The sequence below is a fragment of the Nilaparvata lugens genome, chromosome 11, assembly GCF_014356525.2.
Source record: "Nilaparvata lugens isolate BPH chromosome 11, ASM1435652v1, whole genome shotgun sequence".
Taxonomy (NCBI): domain Eukaryota; kingdom Metazoa; phylum Arthropoda; class Insecta; order Hemiptera; family Delphacidae; genus Nilaparvata; species Nilaparvata lugens.
Genome location: NC_052514.1, coordinates 24,401,144 through 24,420,036, shown reverse-complemented (window position 1 = coordinate 24,420,036; position 18,893 = coordinate 24,401,144). Strand labels below are relative to the sequence as shown.

The window sequence follows — 18,893 nt, the reverse complement described above, 5'->3', positions numbered from 1 at the left end:
GCTGTGCAAAGGCTAAAAATAAACTTTCTACTCGTGATATGTTTCAAAGTTTTTCGATTTGTATATCATCAAGCTATCAAAATGAAAAAGTTTTCTCAGAACATTTTTTTCCAATCATTACTTTTTGAGATATGAGCGCCTGAAGTGTCAATTTTTGGAACAGAACATTTCAAATTCGGTAAGATATAAATCCATGAGATTTAGAGGATGGATTTTTCATGGTATTGTTGATCTAGTGAAACAAAAAATTTCTGAAAATATCAATTTTTGAAAAATTTTATCCAATTTACCAAAAATTACTCAACTAAAAGTTATTTTTGATTATGTTTAGTAAAACTGATATTTTCAGAAAATTTCTGTTTTTCTAGATCAACAATATCATGAAGAATCTATCCTCTAAATCTCATGGATTTATCTCTTACCGAATTTGAAATGTTCTGTCCCAAAAATCTAAACTTTAGGCGCTCATATCTCAAAAAGTAATGATCGGAAAATTAATGTTTTCGATTTCATTTTGATAGCTTAATGACATACAAATCGAAAAACTTTGAAAAATATCACGAGTAGAAAGTTTATTTTCAGCCTTAAACCAGGCAGTTTATCGATTGATAATTGTAATATATTACTGATAAACAATTATAATTACATTAAAAATCATTAATATGATTTGTATAATTATAATATATTGATAATTTAAAATTATATTGAAACAATGAACCAAATAATAAATTTTCCATTTTTCGACCGAATTAAGATGCATTATTTTGGACCGCCTTGACGAGCCGAGAAGAATGAAGTGTATGTAGTACGATGAAATCTGAGCATTGTGTCAAAAGTTATAAGTGTTTGAAATTTTGATCTTTGAGGTGTCCTTAAGCGCGCCTCTCCACTAGGAAATACTGAAATGAAGTGCATCTAGCGGGTGATTCTCATAGAACATGAACTCATGTCATTGTGCGAAATATCAATGTGAAGACAATGTTGGTGATGATGGTTGAAGCTAAAAATTAGGTGTTTTTCACAATACAAGGAGCATTGTTATCAGGTGTACCTGGAAATCTATTTGAGATAGAGCGCTCTCCCTGATCTCAGATTGTAGAGCACAAAAATACGCCCAGAGGGATTTTGAATTATACATCTAAATGTCAACAATCGGAAGATATTGTTGATCAAAAACTAAAATTCATCAAAATTGATTTTTCCTTAAAATTTCACTCATTTTTGAAAAATCATAACTCAGTACTCATTAAAGATAGAGAGTTCCGAATGATCTCATTTTATTCAGAATTTCATGATAAAAAAAGCACGAGCGAATTTTTCTGTCCGATTACGAGATTTGGTAGAAATAGCTGAAAACTGGAAAATGAGCCGAAAATATGAGGTTTTTGGGCCACCCTGTATCTAGCACAAGGAAATTTTGCATGAAGAAATTGGTTCTGGACTTCTCTCATGTACCCAAACAATATAGGCCTATTAAAAAATCAGAACTACAATATAAATTGCAAAAAACACCCCGTTTTTTATGTCTATATTGACTGGACTATATATTTATGATGATGCCATTATCAAGACTTGATATGTCATGTTTTTACAGACACAAAGACAAATTTGAAACTTGACTATTCAGCTACAGTAATAACAGAATTATAGGCACAAACTCACCTGTTTCTTTGGTGGTGATTCAGATTTCTTCTTTGATTGTTTGGATTTGTCTCTAGGTCTGGAACAAACAAAAATAGAATTAAACATTAATTAATAGAAATAAGCTTCAAGAGATAATAACATTTCAAGTATTTATTGACCGAGCGAAGTGAGGTCTAAGATTCAAGTCGACGGTTTGGTATTTGTTTAAATGTTTATATGTTGCGCATTTACGGCGAAACGCGGTAATAGATTTAGAGTGAAAATCAGACTATAGAATTATTCATCATAAATCAGCTGACAAGTGATTACACAGATGTGTGGAGAAGCCAGTCTATTGCTGTATTTCCATAAGGTCTACAGTTTCAATCAGGTACTTGTGGATGAGAATACTGCGTGAGGTCTACTGTTCACAGAACTACTAGTTATAGTGCCTATAGGCTTCAATGATGATAGGCAATAACTAAAATAGTTCAGCAGATTATGGACTGAAAGTAATAGAGAAAAGAGAGTACTGTAGAATGGTATAGATGGTTGACACAAGAAAAAACACGGCCCCATAAGGCCATTATGATTTAAAGCTTTTTTTGTCATAGTCATTCAATTTCAGCTGTTTTACATCCATGAAATGAAGCCGGTGAACAGCTGACAGTAGAACAAATAAACATATGATTCTCATTACAGCGTACTATACTGTAATAAAATCATATGTTTTCTTTACAGCCGAGCTTAGACCAGTTATAGAATAGACACGCTGGGAAGTCTAGCCTCTGAAGCCAACATCTACTGCCATATCACCATATCGTGACGTCAGCATCGGATAGAAAACTTTTCTGCTGTTTGTTTACATTGTTTTCTATCCGATGCTGACGTCACGATATGGAGATATGGCAATGAATATACAATGGGCCGTGTCTATTCTATAACTGGTCTAAGCAGCCGAGTATGTTTCCTAGTTCCGAATTTGGAACAGCAAAACTGCCGCCTTTTAGCGCTCTAGGTGGATGTTTTGTCAACTACAATAAAGAAATTCCTAATTCGAAACTTGTAAACTAGGTTATGTTTATAGAATGCATGTAGTAATGTCAGCACAAGTAGGTAATGTTTTCTGTTTCTCAATTATTATTTTCTAGATTATTATGACAAAAAATAGTATGATTTACTTGGACGTGAATGTCTTTTGCAGTGCTCGAATGAAATTCTAGAAACATCATTCTCGCCTGCAAAACGGCCCTTTCCGTCCTTGTGACTTAAGATACTATTATTAAGAGTTGATCCTGCAAGGTATACAACAACAGTTGTAAATTAATAGACTTATTGAGACAATATTTACAATCTTCAAATAAATGAGGAATTTTATTAAAGTAATGTACAATATTGAAATCAAGATAGTTTTACTCACTTTTCTTTTTCTGGTTTGGATGGAGTCTTTTTCTTATCCTCTATGATTTCTACTTCGTCATCCATTTCTTTCTTCTTTCTGAATGGTGATGGTGTTTGTGATAGACTTCTTGATGTCTGCAAAAATAAAATAAATAATTATTGCGATTGATAGCATTCAAACAGAAGAATCTGTAACGAAAAGCATAATAAATGGCAAAAAATGGATTGAAGTCAATTATTATGATTGAGTGATAGTTGCCCAAGAGTGGAGTCACTCACTATAGAGTGAAGTCATAGTAGCACAAGTAGGCTTAGCGGAAATAGGTGTACAAAGATATCTTACAGTACCTCTATAAAGTATTATAAGCCATAATAGAATATAGATTAGTTTGGGCTCAATCATAGGCAACTTATAATGTCCACTTATATTTAATATACGATTAATTGTAAAAAACACTATAAAAAATCACTTCACTTGTATGGGATAATGTAAAACTTTAAAAAGCGTATAAACAGAAGAAAAGCAATATAAAACATGTAGTGCCCTTTTTATTCAAAACTTTAAAACATTTCAACAACTAGTTTCGGCCTACTTTTGCCATTTTCAAGTTTGGATGTACTACATGTTTTTATATTGGTTTTATTAATATTAGAACATTATAAAACTAATATTATAGTTATGACTATGTAGGAAAATCTAGACTCAGCCTGTAACATTTCTTCTCAAAAATATTTATAAAAAGTTAATATTGTCCAAAGTATTTTTAGGTTATGAAATCACACATCTCTGCTTTGTTATACTTAATTTTTGATCCAGAAATAGTTATTTGAAACTTCTGATGGTTGACATAAAAAATAAAATAAATTAATTAATGTACCACAGAAAACAATAAATAATATTAAAAATTAAGAAATATTGCTTACTTGAATAATAAAAATGCAAAATCACAAACCTATCTACTATTAAATAATTACATTTGTTAATTGATAGTGTTTGTGAAAGACTTTTTACTTTCCTTTCCCTATTACCATAGGTTAGGAAAGTATTGCTTTTCGAAAAAATTAAGGTACCTCAATTTCTAAATTTCTATACGTTTCAAGGTCCCCTGAGTCCAAAAAAGTGGTTTTTGGGTATTGGTCTGTATGTGTGTGTGTGTGTGTGTGTGTGTGTGTGTGTGTGTGTGTGTGTGTGTGTGTGTGTGTGCGTCTGTGTATACGATATCTCATCTCCCAATTAACGGAATAACTTGAAATTTGGAACTTAAGGTCCTTACACTATAAGGATCCGACACGAACAATTTCGATGAAATGCGATTCAAGATGGCGAAAATGTTGTCAAAAACAAGTTTTTTTGCGATTCTCTCGAAAACGACTCCAACGATTTTAATCAAATACCAAAAAAAGTCATTGATAAGCTCAATCAACTACCACAAGTCCCATATCTGTAAAAATTTCAGATGACACACAAAAAGAGTCGGCTCGCTTCACTCGCCTCCATTTGCATTCCACATTCTCCCTTCAAATATTTAATAGGGTAAAGGCACCAGTAGAAGCCACTACTAAGCAGCTTGGTTTTGTATTTTTTCATGTTGTTTTCTATTTTTGGATTTTTCCTCAATTTTTCTAGTTCTTCATATTCTTTGAAATCTAATCTTTCAGATGCTTGTTCTAAGAAAATCGAATACATTGTGCCAAATCAAATACCAAAAAAGTCATTGATAAGCTCTATCAACTACCACAAGTCCCATATCTGTAAATACCAAAAAAAGTCATTGATAAGCTCTATCAACTACCACAAGTCCCATATCTGTAAAAATTTCAGGAGCTGCGCCCCATCTATGCAAAGTTTGATTTTAGATTCCCAATTATCAGACTTCAGATACAGTTTGATACAGTGCATGATCGTCTCGAAAAGGCAGAGAGTGCCAATTAATATTGTAGTGGACAATACACCTATTGAAAGAGTCACAGCATATAAGTATCTTGGAGCATGGATTACTGAAGTGAACGATCAGACCAGGGAGATCAAAGGACGAGTGGAAATAGCACGACAGGTGTTCATAAAAATGAAAAGATTTCTGTGTAGCCGAGATATTAAACTAGAACTTAGAATACGAATGCTGCGTTGTTATGTGTTTTCTACATTGCTGTACGGCATGGAAGCATGGACTTTAAAAAAGTCAAACCTCAAAAACATCGAGGCATTTGAAATGTGGTGCTATAGAAGGATGTGGAGAATACCATGGACAAGAAAAGTGACAAATGGGGATGTAATGTTAATGATGGCAAAGGAATGTGAAGTTGTTGTAACTATAAAGAGAAGAAAATTGCAATATTTGGGTCATGTAATGAGGGGTGAAAAGTATGAGCTGTTGAGACTTATATTGCAAGGAAGGATCATGGGAAAGAGGAGTGTGGGAAGAAGAAGGATATCCTGGCTGCGTAATTTAAGAGAATGGTATGGCTGCAACTCAAGGGAACTATTCAAGGCTGCAATCAATAAAGTGAAAATTGCCGTGATGATTTCCAACCTCCGATAGGAGAAGGAACCAAAAGAAGAAGAAGATACAGTTTAAACAAAAAAATTCAAGTGGAAAAGATTGAGCATGAAAATCTTTACAATTAATGTTTAATAGCATCTTCACCTAAAATTGAAAATAAGCTCAAAGTTACATTTACATTTATTACATTCCTTAATCACAACATCAAATTAATGATTGGGAGAGAATAAACAGGATAAACACAAAACTGTTCCTCTCCCTAATTTTGATAAAAATAGTCCAAATGAGGTTATGAAAACACTTTTATAAAGAAAGATCACAAAAATTTACAGTCCAAATAAACATTATACTAAAAATTTTGTATCTCGGTTGATCAGAAAGATGAAACAAATTATTATTATATATATATGATATATAATAATAATATAATTATAATTATTATTATTTTATATACGGTATAATTATTATTATTATATATGATGTACACTTATTATATCAATCATAATAAAGAAAAATGAAGTGTATTATTACACTTGAAAATGCATTGATAAATTGAAAAATATTAAAAAACTTGATAAATTTGAAGTCAGAAAAATCACAAAAACATTCGTAGAACAGCTGTTCGAGAAAATAAATTATTAAATTGCAAACTGTTGGCAACTGTCGATTCTATTAAATCATTCACTATGGAGAGATAGCAGACTTCGTGTGTCTGCAGCGTTATTGTCCTGTCACAAGCTGGCTTAGATCTTTAAATAGTAGACTTGAGTTGCGCGGGAACACTAGCGTCAGTTGATCAGTTTTCATAACGGCAAGGAAAGTTGTGTGAGTGCGCCACACCAGATTTTTATTTTTTATTAATGATTGATAATAAGCACAGCTGAGCTGCTGTACTCACAAAAAAAGTAGGAACAAATTTGAGAAAATAAATAAATACAGGTTTCGTAAGGTTTCGGAAGGTTGTGACTAATGAAAATGAAAGATGCGTTTTAGTGGAAACCTTGATATAACAATAATTGTAGAGGAAGATTTTCCAAATATTTCGATGCAAAGAACAGTGGAATGTCATGAACGGTTATCAAAAAACAACCAATAAAATACAACCCAAAATTTTGGCGGACATCTTGTTTTTGAGGTGTTTGCCTGTGATTTCGACTCATCAGCATTGTGATCCATATTATAACTGGTTTTAACAAAGTATTTGACATCTTTCACGGTTGTTACCCAAAAATGAGCACGGAAGTAAATTTGCGCTTGGACTATTGTTGATTTTAATCAACTTAGCTTACATTGATACCATCATAATTTATTGATGTTTGCTCTTATGTAATGTAAACTATTTTATAGAACATAGAAAAATGTAAGTATTTCAGCAGAAGTAGAAAAATATCAATATATTTCCATTTCAAACACCTTGAAGCGTTATTAATTTCAAAAAGTTCAACAAAAAAAACAATATTTAAGATTGGCGTTTCAATGATTGACTATGAAAGCTTTATCAACTTATAAAACAATAAACAGTCCCTTGAGAATATGACATTATCATACATTCAAGTTGATTAAGCAACATGAAAAAGTTAAAATTTTCAAGAAATTTACCTTTTCTCTTTCAACCCTCTTTTCTTTGTAAGCCTTATCATCAGCCTTTCTCGAGGTACTGTCATTTCGCTGCAACATTCAAAATCAAACCAGGCTCATTAACGATTTTCCTATTGTTTATGACATTCATATTACAGTTTTCTTCTAACTGAAATAATTGTATTGAATTCATTAGTGATCTTGTTTATCCAACTATTGAAAAGTTGATAATTGGCTATTTCAACTGGATTCGATAATTTTTCAATCAGTAGAATTAGATAAATAAAAGTTGTTTTTCCTATTAGATAAATAAAAGTTGTTTATCCTAGTTCAACTGGGATTGAACACTTATTTAGATGATCCTTGAAATTGTCTGATGTATTAACATAACTTTTGAAGAAAAAAATAAGAATAGATTTTTACTTACTCTGGGAGATCTTGAACGTGAACGAGACGACCTTCCAGTTTTCACACTGCGAACTGGGCTTCTGAAAACAAGCAATGAATCAGTTCATCAAATGGTACCATATTATTATTATATTACTGAAACTTTCTTTTAATTCATATAAATTATGTATCTCGTTGTTTCGCATAATATTATATTTAAATTGTTTATTTTTTTATTGTCATTGTATTAATGTTTTTGAAACAAAAAATATTTGAATTTAAATAATATAGTTTCACTTTCTCCAAAAAAAGTTCAAATCATCTGACTCAATTGAAACACATTAATGCTACCATACATTGATTGAAAGGGTTTAATAGTTGAAACAACTTTGGAGAAAGCGACCCTCAATCATTTATTTACATCTGTCAGATTTCTGATTATTAATAGGGTAAAACCTATCTGGATGGGGACATGGAACGGTCAAGAGAGAACAATACCCCTCCTCCAACGCTGGATGAATGGGAACAATAACTGTCAACCCATGTCAATGCTCAACCAATATTAAACAATATGCTAAATGCTTCCATCCAGATAGGTTTAGCAGCATAAAATATATTTTCAAAACCTACTCCAAAAGCCACCACTCTGGTCCGCAACTTACAACTCGACATAATATGTATGGTTTAAAATATATCAATTAGCACAAGGAAATTAGTTCTTTGATAATTAGAATAGGCTCAAAATTGTGTTCCATAGTAATAAAATTCAACTATTTTTCTGAATTTAATAAGAATGAAAATTCTGTTTTGAATTACAATACGTACATCTCTGATAACCTGATACGAGTTATATGGACCTGTACAGAACACGGAAATGGGAATCCTGCAGTAAAAGTCTAAGTGTGGAATAACGTCACTAAACTCAACAGGATGGGGGCATACGCTTCATTGCAAAAGGGTCGAAAATGTGCTAAATCTACCTGCCAAAGAGTCTCGCAGTTGTATTGTTCTAGCTTGACCTTCCCATGCCCCCATTGAGATAGGTTTTACCCGATTAATATTTAAAAGAACTTCAGTGAATAATAAAAAAATAACATGAATAAACAAATAAAAAAGCAGACAAAACAATTGATCAAATTCACCAAAAACAATGGGTCAACTTTCTCTCACCTTTTGCGCTCTCGCTCCCGCTTGCGTCTCTCTCTTTCCCTTTCTTCCCGCTCGCGTTCTCTCTCTCGTTCCCGCTCGCGTTCCCTTTCTCGTTCCCGTTCCCGCTCACGTTCTCTCTCTCGCTCCCGTTCTCGCTCGCGTGCCATTCTCTCGCGACGTTCACGATCCCGTCTCTCCATCTCTCTCTCCCGATCGCGTTCGCGCTCTCTCTCTCGTTCGCGATCCAGCGAGCGTCGGCTCGGTCTGTAACGGTCTGGTTTGTCTCGAGATCTGTAACAACAAACATTGAAAAACAAACATTTTTAAAAAGTTACAATAACTTAATCTGCCTCAATTAAATAATTCTATTGATGACAAAATATGATAAAAAACGCAAATATTAAACAATGAACAATTTTAGAAATATATGTAGTGGTTGAATCAAATGTTTTAAAATCCCATGTAGAAATAGAATTAAAGAATAAAACAGCAAAATCAAATGAATAAGATGACCAATCACAATGATACAAACTAAGTTTTCACAGCCCCTATTTTCGCGTCGAAAAAGTAGTCTTAGTAGATACATGTTTCTTGATTCAAAAAGAAAAAAGGATGAAGATATCCTATACCTAGTATAGCTTTCATGTTTAAAATTTCACTATTGACTCAAGTCGATAGTACTATAGTAGTTCTTCTTCGTGAACCTATGTGACTCTGGTAGTCTCATACTGTGCCGTTCTTACATTCTTACCCAGCCAGAACAACAGTAATAATAGACAGTAGCCGGCTTGAAATTTGGAACATAAACGACCTATACCATCAATACCATATCTTCTTATACTATCTTTTCTCTATGGTAATACACACTCACTAACGTGAAAACACACAAAAATAAATAATGATAGTTGTTTCGCAGGGAAGAATAAATACTTGTTTTATTTATAATATTTTCCAAATATTCTAAAAAAGTTTGAGAGATTGTCAAAACGAAGCTGTCACATCGTTTCATCAACAAATTGAAACAAGAACTTTGTCACAACAAACTACTCCAGTATCAACTCTTCACAGAAAATTGAATATAAAAAACAGAGAAATTATGTTTTTTTAATCTGTTTCCTATAGTAATAAATGTATATTTCTATAATGATATTTATAAGAGAAAGAAGCTGACCTTGACGAGCCCCTTCTCCTTGAATCGGAGCGTCGCGGCGACTTGCCGCGCCCAGACGACCTTCGGCGTGACCTTGACCTAGATCGGTCACCCCCACCCCGGCCTGAGTGGCGGTGTCTAGACGATGACCGGTATCTGTCCTACAAATTAAAAAAGAAAAATATTCAATTTATTATTCAATCATTCACCTTTGTTTTCTCCACTGTTCTTGATTCAGTATATTCTTATTTTCCTTTTTTTGCATGTATTCATTTGTATATTTGTATCTCATGTGTGTAAATGAATGAAGTGAATTAACTGTGTTGTATAACTATGGATTAAACAGTTTTGGGCTTGTGTCTGTTGTTCCTTCCCGCAACTGATTGTAGGCTACTCATTGTAGTGAATAAATAAATTAGAAGAAACAAAATCAAAAAGTACAGATACAAACAATTAGAGAAAATAAAAATTAGGATTAAAGCATTCAATTAAAGAAAGGAAAAACTCAATACAATGTATGTACAGGAGAAATGTACAAACTGTTCTCCAACTCTAAAATGAAATAAACAGATTAAAAATAAAGTTTAGGAGACAAGCCGATCTTTGTATGAAAGATCTTGAGAATCGTGACAACAATTTCATTTATTTATTCAATAATGATAAAATGCATATGATATAATAGAATGGAAAACAGTGATCGTTGTTCCTTCACAAATCCAACTGGTTCCTTCGCACTAAACTTTTCGAATAGTTAATGCCCCCCCTTTTCATGGTCAAGACCAGTTGAAATATTGCAAGCCGATGCGATACAGATTATTGATGTAGAAAAACCTTTGAAAAGTATATGCAAATAGTCACAGCATTGCTCTTGATTTTTCAAGTTTTATTAATTGCAAAACCTATAATATATTTTATATCAACATTTCTATTTATGTAGGTACTGATTTGATGCAGAATATGACTGGGAAATAGTTTTTATGAGTTTTTTATTTGAATACTTCAAATATTGCGGTGCAACTAACTACCCTACCCAATAGAAGAGAAGATAACTTCAATTGAATGTCAAGAGTTTTCATTTTGAGTTACCTTTTTGGAATGACGTCCTTGATCGGAATCGCTGCCGGATGAGTCATCCTTGTTGCTCCTGTACTGGCGTTTCTTCTGAACACTGTTTTCCTTCTTTCTGATTTCAAAGTCTTCTTTCTTCGAACTTTTACCTGAAAAAAATAAATTACATTATAAAATAAAAATCTGTCGGAAGAATCAGTCAACAGATTGCTGATGGTATCAATGAAATCACTCGAATTAGAAAGTAAAGTCTATTTTATTTTCGAAAAAATTATAGACGAAATAGTTGGAAAATTCTTCTGGAAAGTTCTTTTCTACTATACCAGATTAATAGTAGTATCAACTTGGTATTCCAGCTCTTGTGAATGAAAGAATAAATGGATAGTAGCTTATAGAATCTTATCGCCCTGATTAGATAAGCAACGTGCTCAATTACATCCACATTGTAACCCAAATTTTTCTATAGTGAAGTCCACGTTATAATGGAAGTATTAAATGAATTCGTGTTTCTATCCTTGTATATCATGCGACAAAGCAGATGGCGCTATCCTTTTTAGCTCAGCAACGTTGCCGCACAATTTTTCAACATTTTAAACATGAGCCTTCAAACTGTTTGAAATTTGGATTTGAACTCACAAATTTAACTCTTCAACTTGAGCGCTCACACAAAAATAAAAAAAAACGTTAAAGGAACAAACTCAATTCAATTTATTAAAAACACACAAAACAAGACAAAACAAAATAACAAAGAATTACGAAACAAATAAAACACAATAAAATGTTACAAATATAAAAAACCATGGGCTTTGTGGTTGGGTGTGTTGGAGAAGAGAAAAAAAGAGAGGAAGATACCTAGCCAACTATGGTTTCCCTGTTCCCATGTAATAGGAAGGCAAAGAAGAGAAGAGAAACTATATGGATGTTGTTGGTAATTTCTTCCTCTTTCTAACCATATCCTTATAATTAGATGTTGTTGACTGATAGTTTTCTAGTTATTGACGTTTTTCAAAAATATCGAAAAATTGATCGATCTCGAAAACTAAGGTCGGTAAAGGTTTTCGGCTGCTACACTTTTCGTGATACACCCCGTATATAAATTTGTAAATAAATTCCTTATTAAGGTGCGTACAGATATTCGCCCCTCGAACACGCTCCGCACTCGCTCCGATCATGAACGTTACGCGAGATGTTACGCAAGGGTTCGATAGAGGTTCGAAATATGTTCGAAGGATGATCGCTCCGTTCTTTTCTTATTGTCGACTTCGCTACAACCTAATCTCAAATGTGATACGTTCAATCCAGCTGATCGGGTGACGAAACTAAATAAAATATTCTGACCAGGGGATTGCTGGGTAGCCTAATAATACATTATGTTTATATAAGAAATTGATAATAGGCGCGTATATCTGTACGCACCTTAATGTCTGTCAATGTTTCAAAAGGTGAAAGGCTTGGTTGGCAGTTCGGCTTCTTTCTTCTAAATGCTAATATGCCGGTACCTATTATAATAAATGGTTTTATAACTTTATATTATTTAATTTAATAATTAATTATTAATTTTGATAATTTTATTTGTTAACTCAGAGATCGTAACTATTAACAAACATTACAAACAAAAACGTTGACCACGCATGCGCAAATATTGATTTGACCTAGGAGCTTGCCAAGCTCGACCTCTGTTACACGCTCTTCTCGCGTCTCACTCTTGCTCCACCTTCGATCATCAATCGATCTGCTCGAGTTACGTTCGATTGCGGAGTAGAGCGAAAGTCTGTACACACCTTTAGATTCACTATTAGATCAGTTTCAAGTTGATCGTATATCTATGAACAAGCAGCAGCAAAATGCTAACATTGACTTACCTGACGAAGCGCTACTGTCGGACTTCTTGCTGGACCTTGAGCCGGACCGCGACTTTGACTTGGTCTTCTTGTTGGCCTCATCCGATGAACTCGACGAACTGGACGACGACCGCGAACGACGCTTCTTGTCCTTCTCCTTCCTGTCACCACCGCCGCCGCCGCCACTGTCCACCCGCTTCGGAGATCTGTAACACAAATACCAACCTAATTTTATAAATTACTCTAAATTGAATTCAATTACTCTAAACCCATAATTTTGAAGAATTGCTTTATTATATATTTTGTTTTCTTTTTTATTGTATTCTTAGGCTGGGTTTCACTATTATAACGCTAACGCTTCTTTTATTGATCTCCAATTGATGATTTTAACCAAAGTGAGCGCCATAACAGTGTGTTAACATAACCAAGATGATAAATCATCATGTTTGGGGAGATACAGATAACATCAATATAGTACAGATTTTTTAAAAATCATTTAGAATATTGAAGGAGTTGATTCGTAAAATGTCAAATAAATTACAGGAGCTCAAATTTACTTATATTTTGTTTTCGTTTTCATTACAAATTTGTCCCTAAATACCATAATTTATATTAAGTTTGAATACGCTCCTGAATACTATAACTATTCATATCAACCCACAAATAGGAGAATCTTTAATAAAATTATACAACAGCCGACTTACGACTTAAGTAAACAGACCTCCACCAAATTGCCATACGAAAGATTACAGAGGTTAACTGGCCATGAATGTGCGGTTAATTCTATAAAGACAAGTTAATAAAAAGTAGCTCTAACGACGTATGGTGAAATCCAATTTTGTCAATTAGGACTACCTGCAGTTTACGCTACCTCTAACAGCGCGTTTAGTTCCTGGTGAAAACCATTCTTTGAGCCTCATTCTCATCAGATATGTCACCGCAATTTGTCTGTGAGCCTTTTTATGTTCTGTTTGTTTCAAAAGATAAAAAAATACAGTTCAATTCACTTCAAACTTTGAGCATTGGGTGAATGTGAAGCATTAATGTTATTCATGAAGAATGTGGACAGTTAGGAGTAAATCTCAATAGTAAATCTCTCTTGTATTATTTCATTTCTGACATTAGTTTCGGGTATTTATCAAGTGTCAAAACAAATAGCTTACTATGTGTTCTTGTAATTATTTTAAGTACACAACTAAACAAAGGATTGAATCCTTTCCAGATAAGTTACAATAAATATACTATTCTCGAAAAACATTTTTCCCTTCATCTACACGAGCTATATCCAGTTTGTACGTGGGTGGTGATGGAATGTATTGGAAAGCTAAGTCTAGTTGAGAATGACAAAAACTTCAGTTTTATTGTCAATTACTAACTTGAGGAGACCGAAGATCACATGTATCATCTAGCAAAACTGTATTTCAACAATAGAGCACAACTAAATAATTGACGAATCAGAGAAAAGCAACAGCAAAGAAACAAACTTCAAAATAAACTCATAAATCTGACTCCGGATCCAAAGTGAGCATCACTTCACCATCTACACACGAACTAAAAACTCTCAATTTGTAATGCACTGACCCTCTCTTCTCGCCGTTCTTGGCAGACGCATTATCAGGGCTTGCTTTGCCGTTGTCCAGTTTCTCATCGACATTCTCCTTCTTTATTTCTTTGTCGTCCTTTCCGTCGCCCCTTCAAACAAAAAAAGAACAATAATTAATCAATTGTAGAGCAGATTGAATCGTCAAAGCTAATTCAACTCAAAAAGATAAAGCCTGAAATGAAAAACTTCATGGTTTTACAAAAGAGAACTGTAAGAGCTATTTTTAATGTTCACTGTAGAATTCATTGTAAACTTTTGATTGGAAAACTAAGAAAAATGACTGTACTTTTTTATTCTTTGGTGTATATTGTATGTAAAAGATAACGTGCATGAAATACAGACAAATTATATTTAAATTATATTTACAATATTATGACACATGTCAAAACACATTTTACCTACATGGAAGTCAATGCAATTTACAACTTATTCTGAATAGTTTTAATGGATTTGGTAAAGACAATTTAGAACTATTGCCAAGGGAAGTCAAAGCGATGAATATGAGGAGTTTCAAAAAATGCATGAAAGATATGATGTGTGAGCTTGTGTCAACAGTGTTAAAGAGTTCGTAGAATTTTTGACATTTTGATAACGCATCTATAGACGTGAATAATATTATTATTATAGAGGTTGTTGTTTTTATTATTGTTACTGTGTTAAAAAACTTCAACATATTGATGTAGGCTAGCCCTACGTGGATTTATCATGTGAGCACGGTTGCCAAGGTGACTGTTTTAGCAACGAACGTTTATAAGAGTTTTAAGTTAGTTTTATGAGATACGTTCAAAGATGATGTTTTATTCTATTTTTAATCTTGTTCAATGTAAACTTTTAATTAATAAAGTGTTAATTACAAAAGCACATTTACAACAATATTTATGTATTTTAAAACGAATGTTACAAATTGTAACTGTATTTGACGTTATACAAATTTTTTTGTACTGACAATAAATGATTTTGATTTTATTTCATTTTATTATATAGCCTTCACCACATCACGGCGTTCAAGTGGTTTATTTCAGTATGAAGTTCTTTCCAAGTTGTAACAAAGTCTGTTGTTTTCAAACCAAGCAAGTTAAACCTGATTGCCCTAGAGTTTGTATGTTCTCTGTATTTCACTATTTTGTTCAATTTGAGTCAAGGTATTTGATGTTTATACTGCAACCACAGTGTACATTCATTCAATAATAATAATAATAAAATACAAAAGTACGAAGGAAGAAATAATTTCTACTGCATAGTAATAAATATTCCATTGATCTAAAATTGATTATTTAGAAATTCAATAATCTTCAAAGAATATCTATAAATATAAGTTTTTGTAAATTATTCATACTACCATGTTTTTAAGACACTTGATAAACTTAAAGTTTATTAGAAAATACGAGTCAATAGATTGATTCCAAATTATATGGTGTTCAATTAAATAGATAGGTGCTTTTGGAAAGCGATAAATTAAATAAAAATGATTTATCAACATAATTACCTGTCACCAGACTTGGATCTCGATCTTTTTGAGCTCTCCTTATCTCGGCTCCTATCCTTATCCCTATCCTTGTCTCTGTCCTTGCGGTCCTTGTCACGATGTCTATCCCGTGACCTGCTTCTTTTCCTGCAATAATTATTGAAATACATTAATAATTATTGTATTATCAATCATCATGATAAGAAAATAATCTTCCCTTCTTGAAATAATTATTGAGATACGTTAATAATATTATTGAATTATCAATCATCATATTTATTCATTTATCATTTACAATCAACTTAAGGAAAAAGAAACAGACTACAGTCCAAAACTTCTTTTTATCCCAATTTCATAAAATAAATTGTCCAAAATAAAGCTTATTATTCTATTATAATTGATAAGAAAATACGAATAAGAAATAAATTGCAGTTAAGAGTAAGGTCTACTGATTCAAATATCAGTACGATTACAGTATCAAGTACTGAATACAGAAAGAGCAGAGCACTGTATTTGAATTCATATTTATATTTGATATTCAGTATTCATATTTCGAATTTATATGATCGTCCTCACTGGAAATAAGATAAAATATAATAAGAGTAAGATATACACTTTTAAATGTGATCAACTTAGATCAAATGATCATAATTTTAAAATGATCAACCAAGGATAATAGAAACGAACAGAATCTCAAATAATTGAAATCAGAAACTTATCCAAAGCAAGTGAATCCATGTTGAAGAGTTCAAACATTACAATGTATTCAGTTTCTAACCAGCTACCAGGGCTGAGAAACGAATCCAACAGTTACGCAATATCAACGACGAAAACAGTAGAATTATACCAACCTCTCTCTCTTCCTTTCCTTTTCCTCTTTTTCTCTTTTATCCACCTTCTTGGCGATATCCTGTATTCTTTCTTGCTCCTCCTGCGAAATTAAAAAACAAATATTTTGAAACAAAACGTAAAGTTACAGACACATTAATAAATCTCAAATTTATGTAAGCCGACAAAATAAAAAAATTGAAATCAAATTCTGAATATTTTTTCACTATTACTGGTTAATACTCATTATTCTATTCAATTCTGAGTGAAAAAGTCATGAATGAAGTGAAGTCATATATTCAAAATATTTTAATTCCTACTAGTAAAGATACGTATCAGACTAACTAATTATCGTAAATAATTAAGAAATCGTAGTTTTTCAAATACATGTTCAAAAGCAATAAATCATACTGTCCCAAGATGAATGTAGAAATTCTAGTTACTGTATGTAATAATTGGAATAGTAGGCCTGCCCTTTTCTCAACCTTTTATTTTCAATTTCAATGTAAATACGAGTAGCCCTTACCAAGGAAGTGAATACTGTATACACTAGTAAACAGAGCAGCTAATTAGAAGCATATATTTTTATTGTAGTACCATCATTGTAATAAAATGCTTAATAAAAGATTTATTCTTAATAGAATAAGTTGAAACTTAAGATTTCAGTCGACCAAATATCGACGTTGCCAGATTGTGGAAATTGACTCATGCATGATTATGTGACTGATTATAATTGTTTAAAGTGACAACATTGCTGGCGTTAACTGGTGCGACGTTGTCAAATTGAATATCAAATCAAATTTTATTGCCTTACAAAAAATATTCACAAATGAATACAGATTACAAAAAGTAATATTTTAGAATAAGAAGTATAATTTTTTTAACATAATATACTAATTCGGCGAAACCAGCAAAACCGCAGTTTAAGTGCCGGTGACGATTACCAAAACAGAATACGATACTATTACTTCCAATAGAAAAACTTTGATTCAACAAGGTAAGATTAACTATAATATTATAAGTATACAATTCAATCAAGGTGAAAGTGGGGAAAACACAAATATATATATTGTATGTAAGTTTGATGGCAATATTAGAGAAAAAAATCAAATTGTGTTGTGAATTAGGTGAAAAACATTTGTTGATTTAATCCAATTAATTATTTTTTTGTACTTGATTTAGTGATGCTATCTAAAATTAAATTTTCGGGTAACAGGTTAATCAATTTAGTTATTACATAGGGGAACTGTCTACGGCATACTATTAGGTCTTTCCTGGAAACACGGTAATTTGATGGCGATCTGAAATTGTAAGCTGGAAAGTATGGAGTGAAAGTATTTTTGGATCTATTGATATAAAGTATTAAATTTTTTATATAGAGTTGTCTCACTGTCATAACCGGGAATTCTTCATAAAGTAAGTGACTGGGAATACATTCAGACACAGGGGCTTACATGAGCAAGTCTCAATCTCACACAATCTGGCAACGCCGATAATATTTGGTTGACTGGAAGCTCAAGTTATCAACTTATTCTGGTCAGAAAATATAATGATGAAATGAACTAGGTACTTAACCACCCAATACACCTGAAATCTGAGAAACATCAATTTGAAATTTGAACGGCTCATTCCAGGACTGCAAACATCAAAGTTTTATTCTCATTCACTTTCTACTGCCACAATTCGTTATAAATAAAGTCAATGATTCCAGTTTTGAAAACGAATTTACCCCGAGTATAAAGTGAACCTCACTTTAATTAATTATATTAAATACAGAATAATCTAATTTTATCGACTAATTCTTTACCCACCATTCTTTTCTTGATCTCCTCCTTCTTCTTTTCGACAAACTGCTCGGGAATGCCGCTGGCAGTTTCCTGCGCAGAAAGCAGCAGTTCCCACAGGTCTGTCATGAACGTGCGAGCGTTCTTGCCGTTCAGAAATCCGGTCAGGTTGATCTGCATTTTCTTCGGATCTGGGAACTACAGCGACAAAACAATACAAAAAACACAAATTAGATTAATACTATCATACATCAAACAGTCGTCATGCAGAGAAACGAAACAGGAGACGAGAACTGGGATTAGAATTGGTTAAAACTAATTAACACATGGTTGTTAAAAAGAAATTGGGACGAATTTGTTCCAACTATTGTTTAAAACAAATATTGTATTTCGGAATATTCTAAGAAACGTGATTCTAATCGATTCTAATAGTGTGAGAAAATGTTCTTCAAAATAAATTGAAACTTAAAAAATGTTTCAACTAATCAGTGAAGCTTGGAGAAAGAAGCCTATAC

The 18,893-nt window shown here is 32.6% G+C and overlaps 1 protein-coding gene across 7 annotated transcripts in view; it reads right to left on the bottom strand.

The window, feature by feature from the left end:
* LOC111062006 (serine/arginine repetitive matrix protein 1) overlaps positions 1 to 18,893 on the bottom strand; it is a 38,164-nt gene that overhangs the window by 4,718 nt on the left and 14,553 nt on the right. For 5 of the 7 annotated variants that reach the window (XR_005572485.1, XM_039437933.1, XM_039437932.1 and 2 more), the window contains 12 exons: positions 18,406 to 18,576; positions 16,618 to 16,697; positions 15,788 to 15,913; positions 14,280 to 14,390; positions 12,720 to 12,904; positions 10,876 to 11,006; positions 9,811 to 9,950; positions 8,661 to 8,930; positions 7,531 to 7,591; positions 7,125 to 7,193; positions 3,044 to 3,159; positions 1,663 to 1,720 (listed from right to left, as the gene is read on the bottom strand). Coding sequence is in view for 5 of the 7 variants with exons in the window: in XM_039437933.1 (XP_039293867.1) it covers positions 1,663 to 1,720; positions 3,044 to 3,159; positions 7,125 to 7,193; positions 7,531 to 7,591; positions 8,661 to 8,930; positions 9,811 to 9,950; positions 10,876 to 11,006; positions 12,720 to 12,904; positions 14,280 to 14,390; positions 15,788 to 15,913; positions 16,618 to 16,697; positions 18,406 to 18,576 (1,518 nt within the window). In the remaining 2 variants the exon portion in view is untranslated. The remainder of the gene's footprint in view (positions 1 to 1,662; positions 1,721 to 3,043; positions 3,160 to 7,124; positions 7,194 to 7,530; positions 7,592 to 8,660; positions 8,931 to 9,810; positions 9,951 to 10,875; positions 11,007 to 12,719; positions 12,905 to 14,279; positions 14,391 to 15,787; positions 15,914 to 16,617; positions 16,698 to 18,405; positions 18,577 to 18,893) is intronic. The other 2 variants (XR_005572486.1, XM_039437934.1) reach the window with 1 other exon arrangement.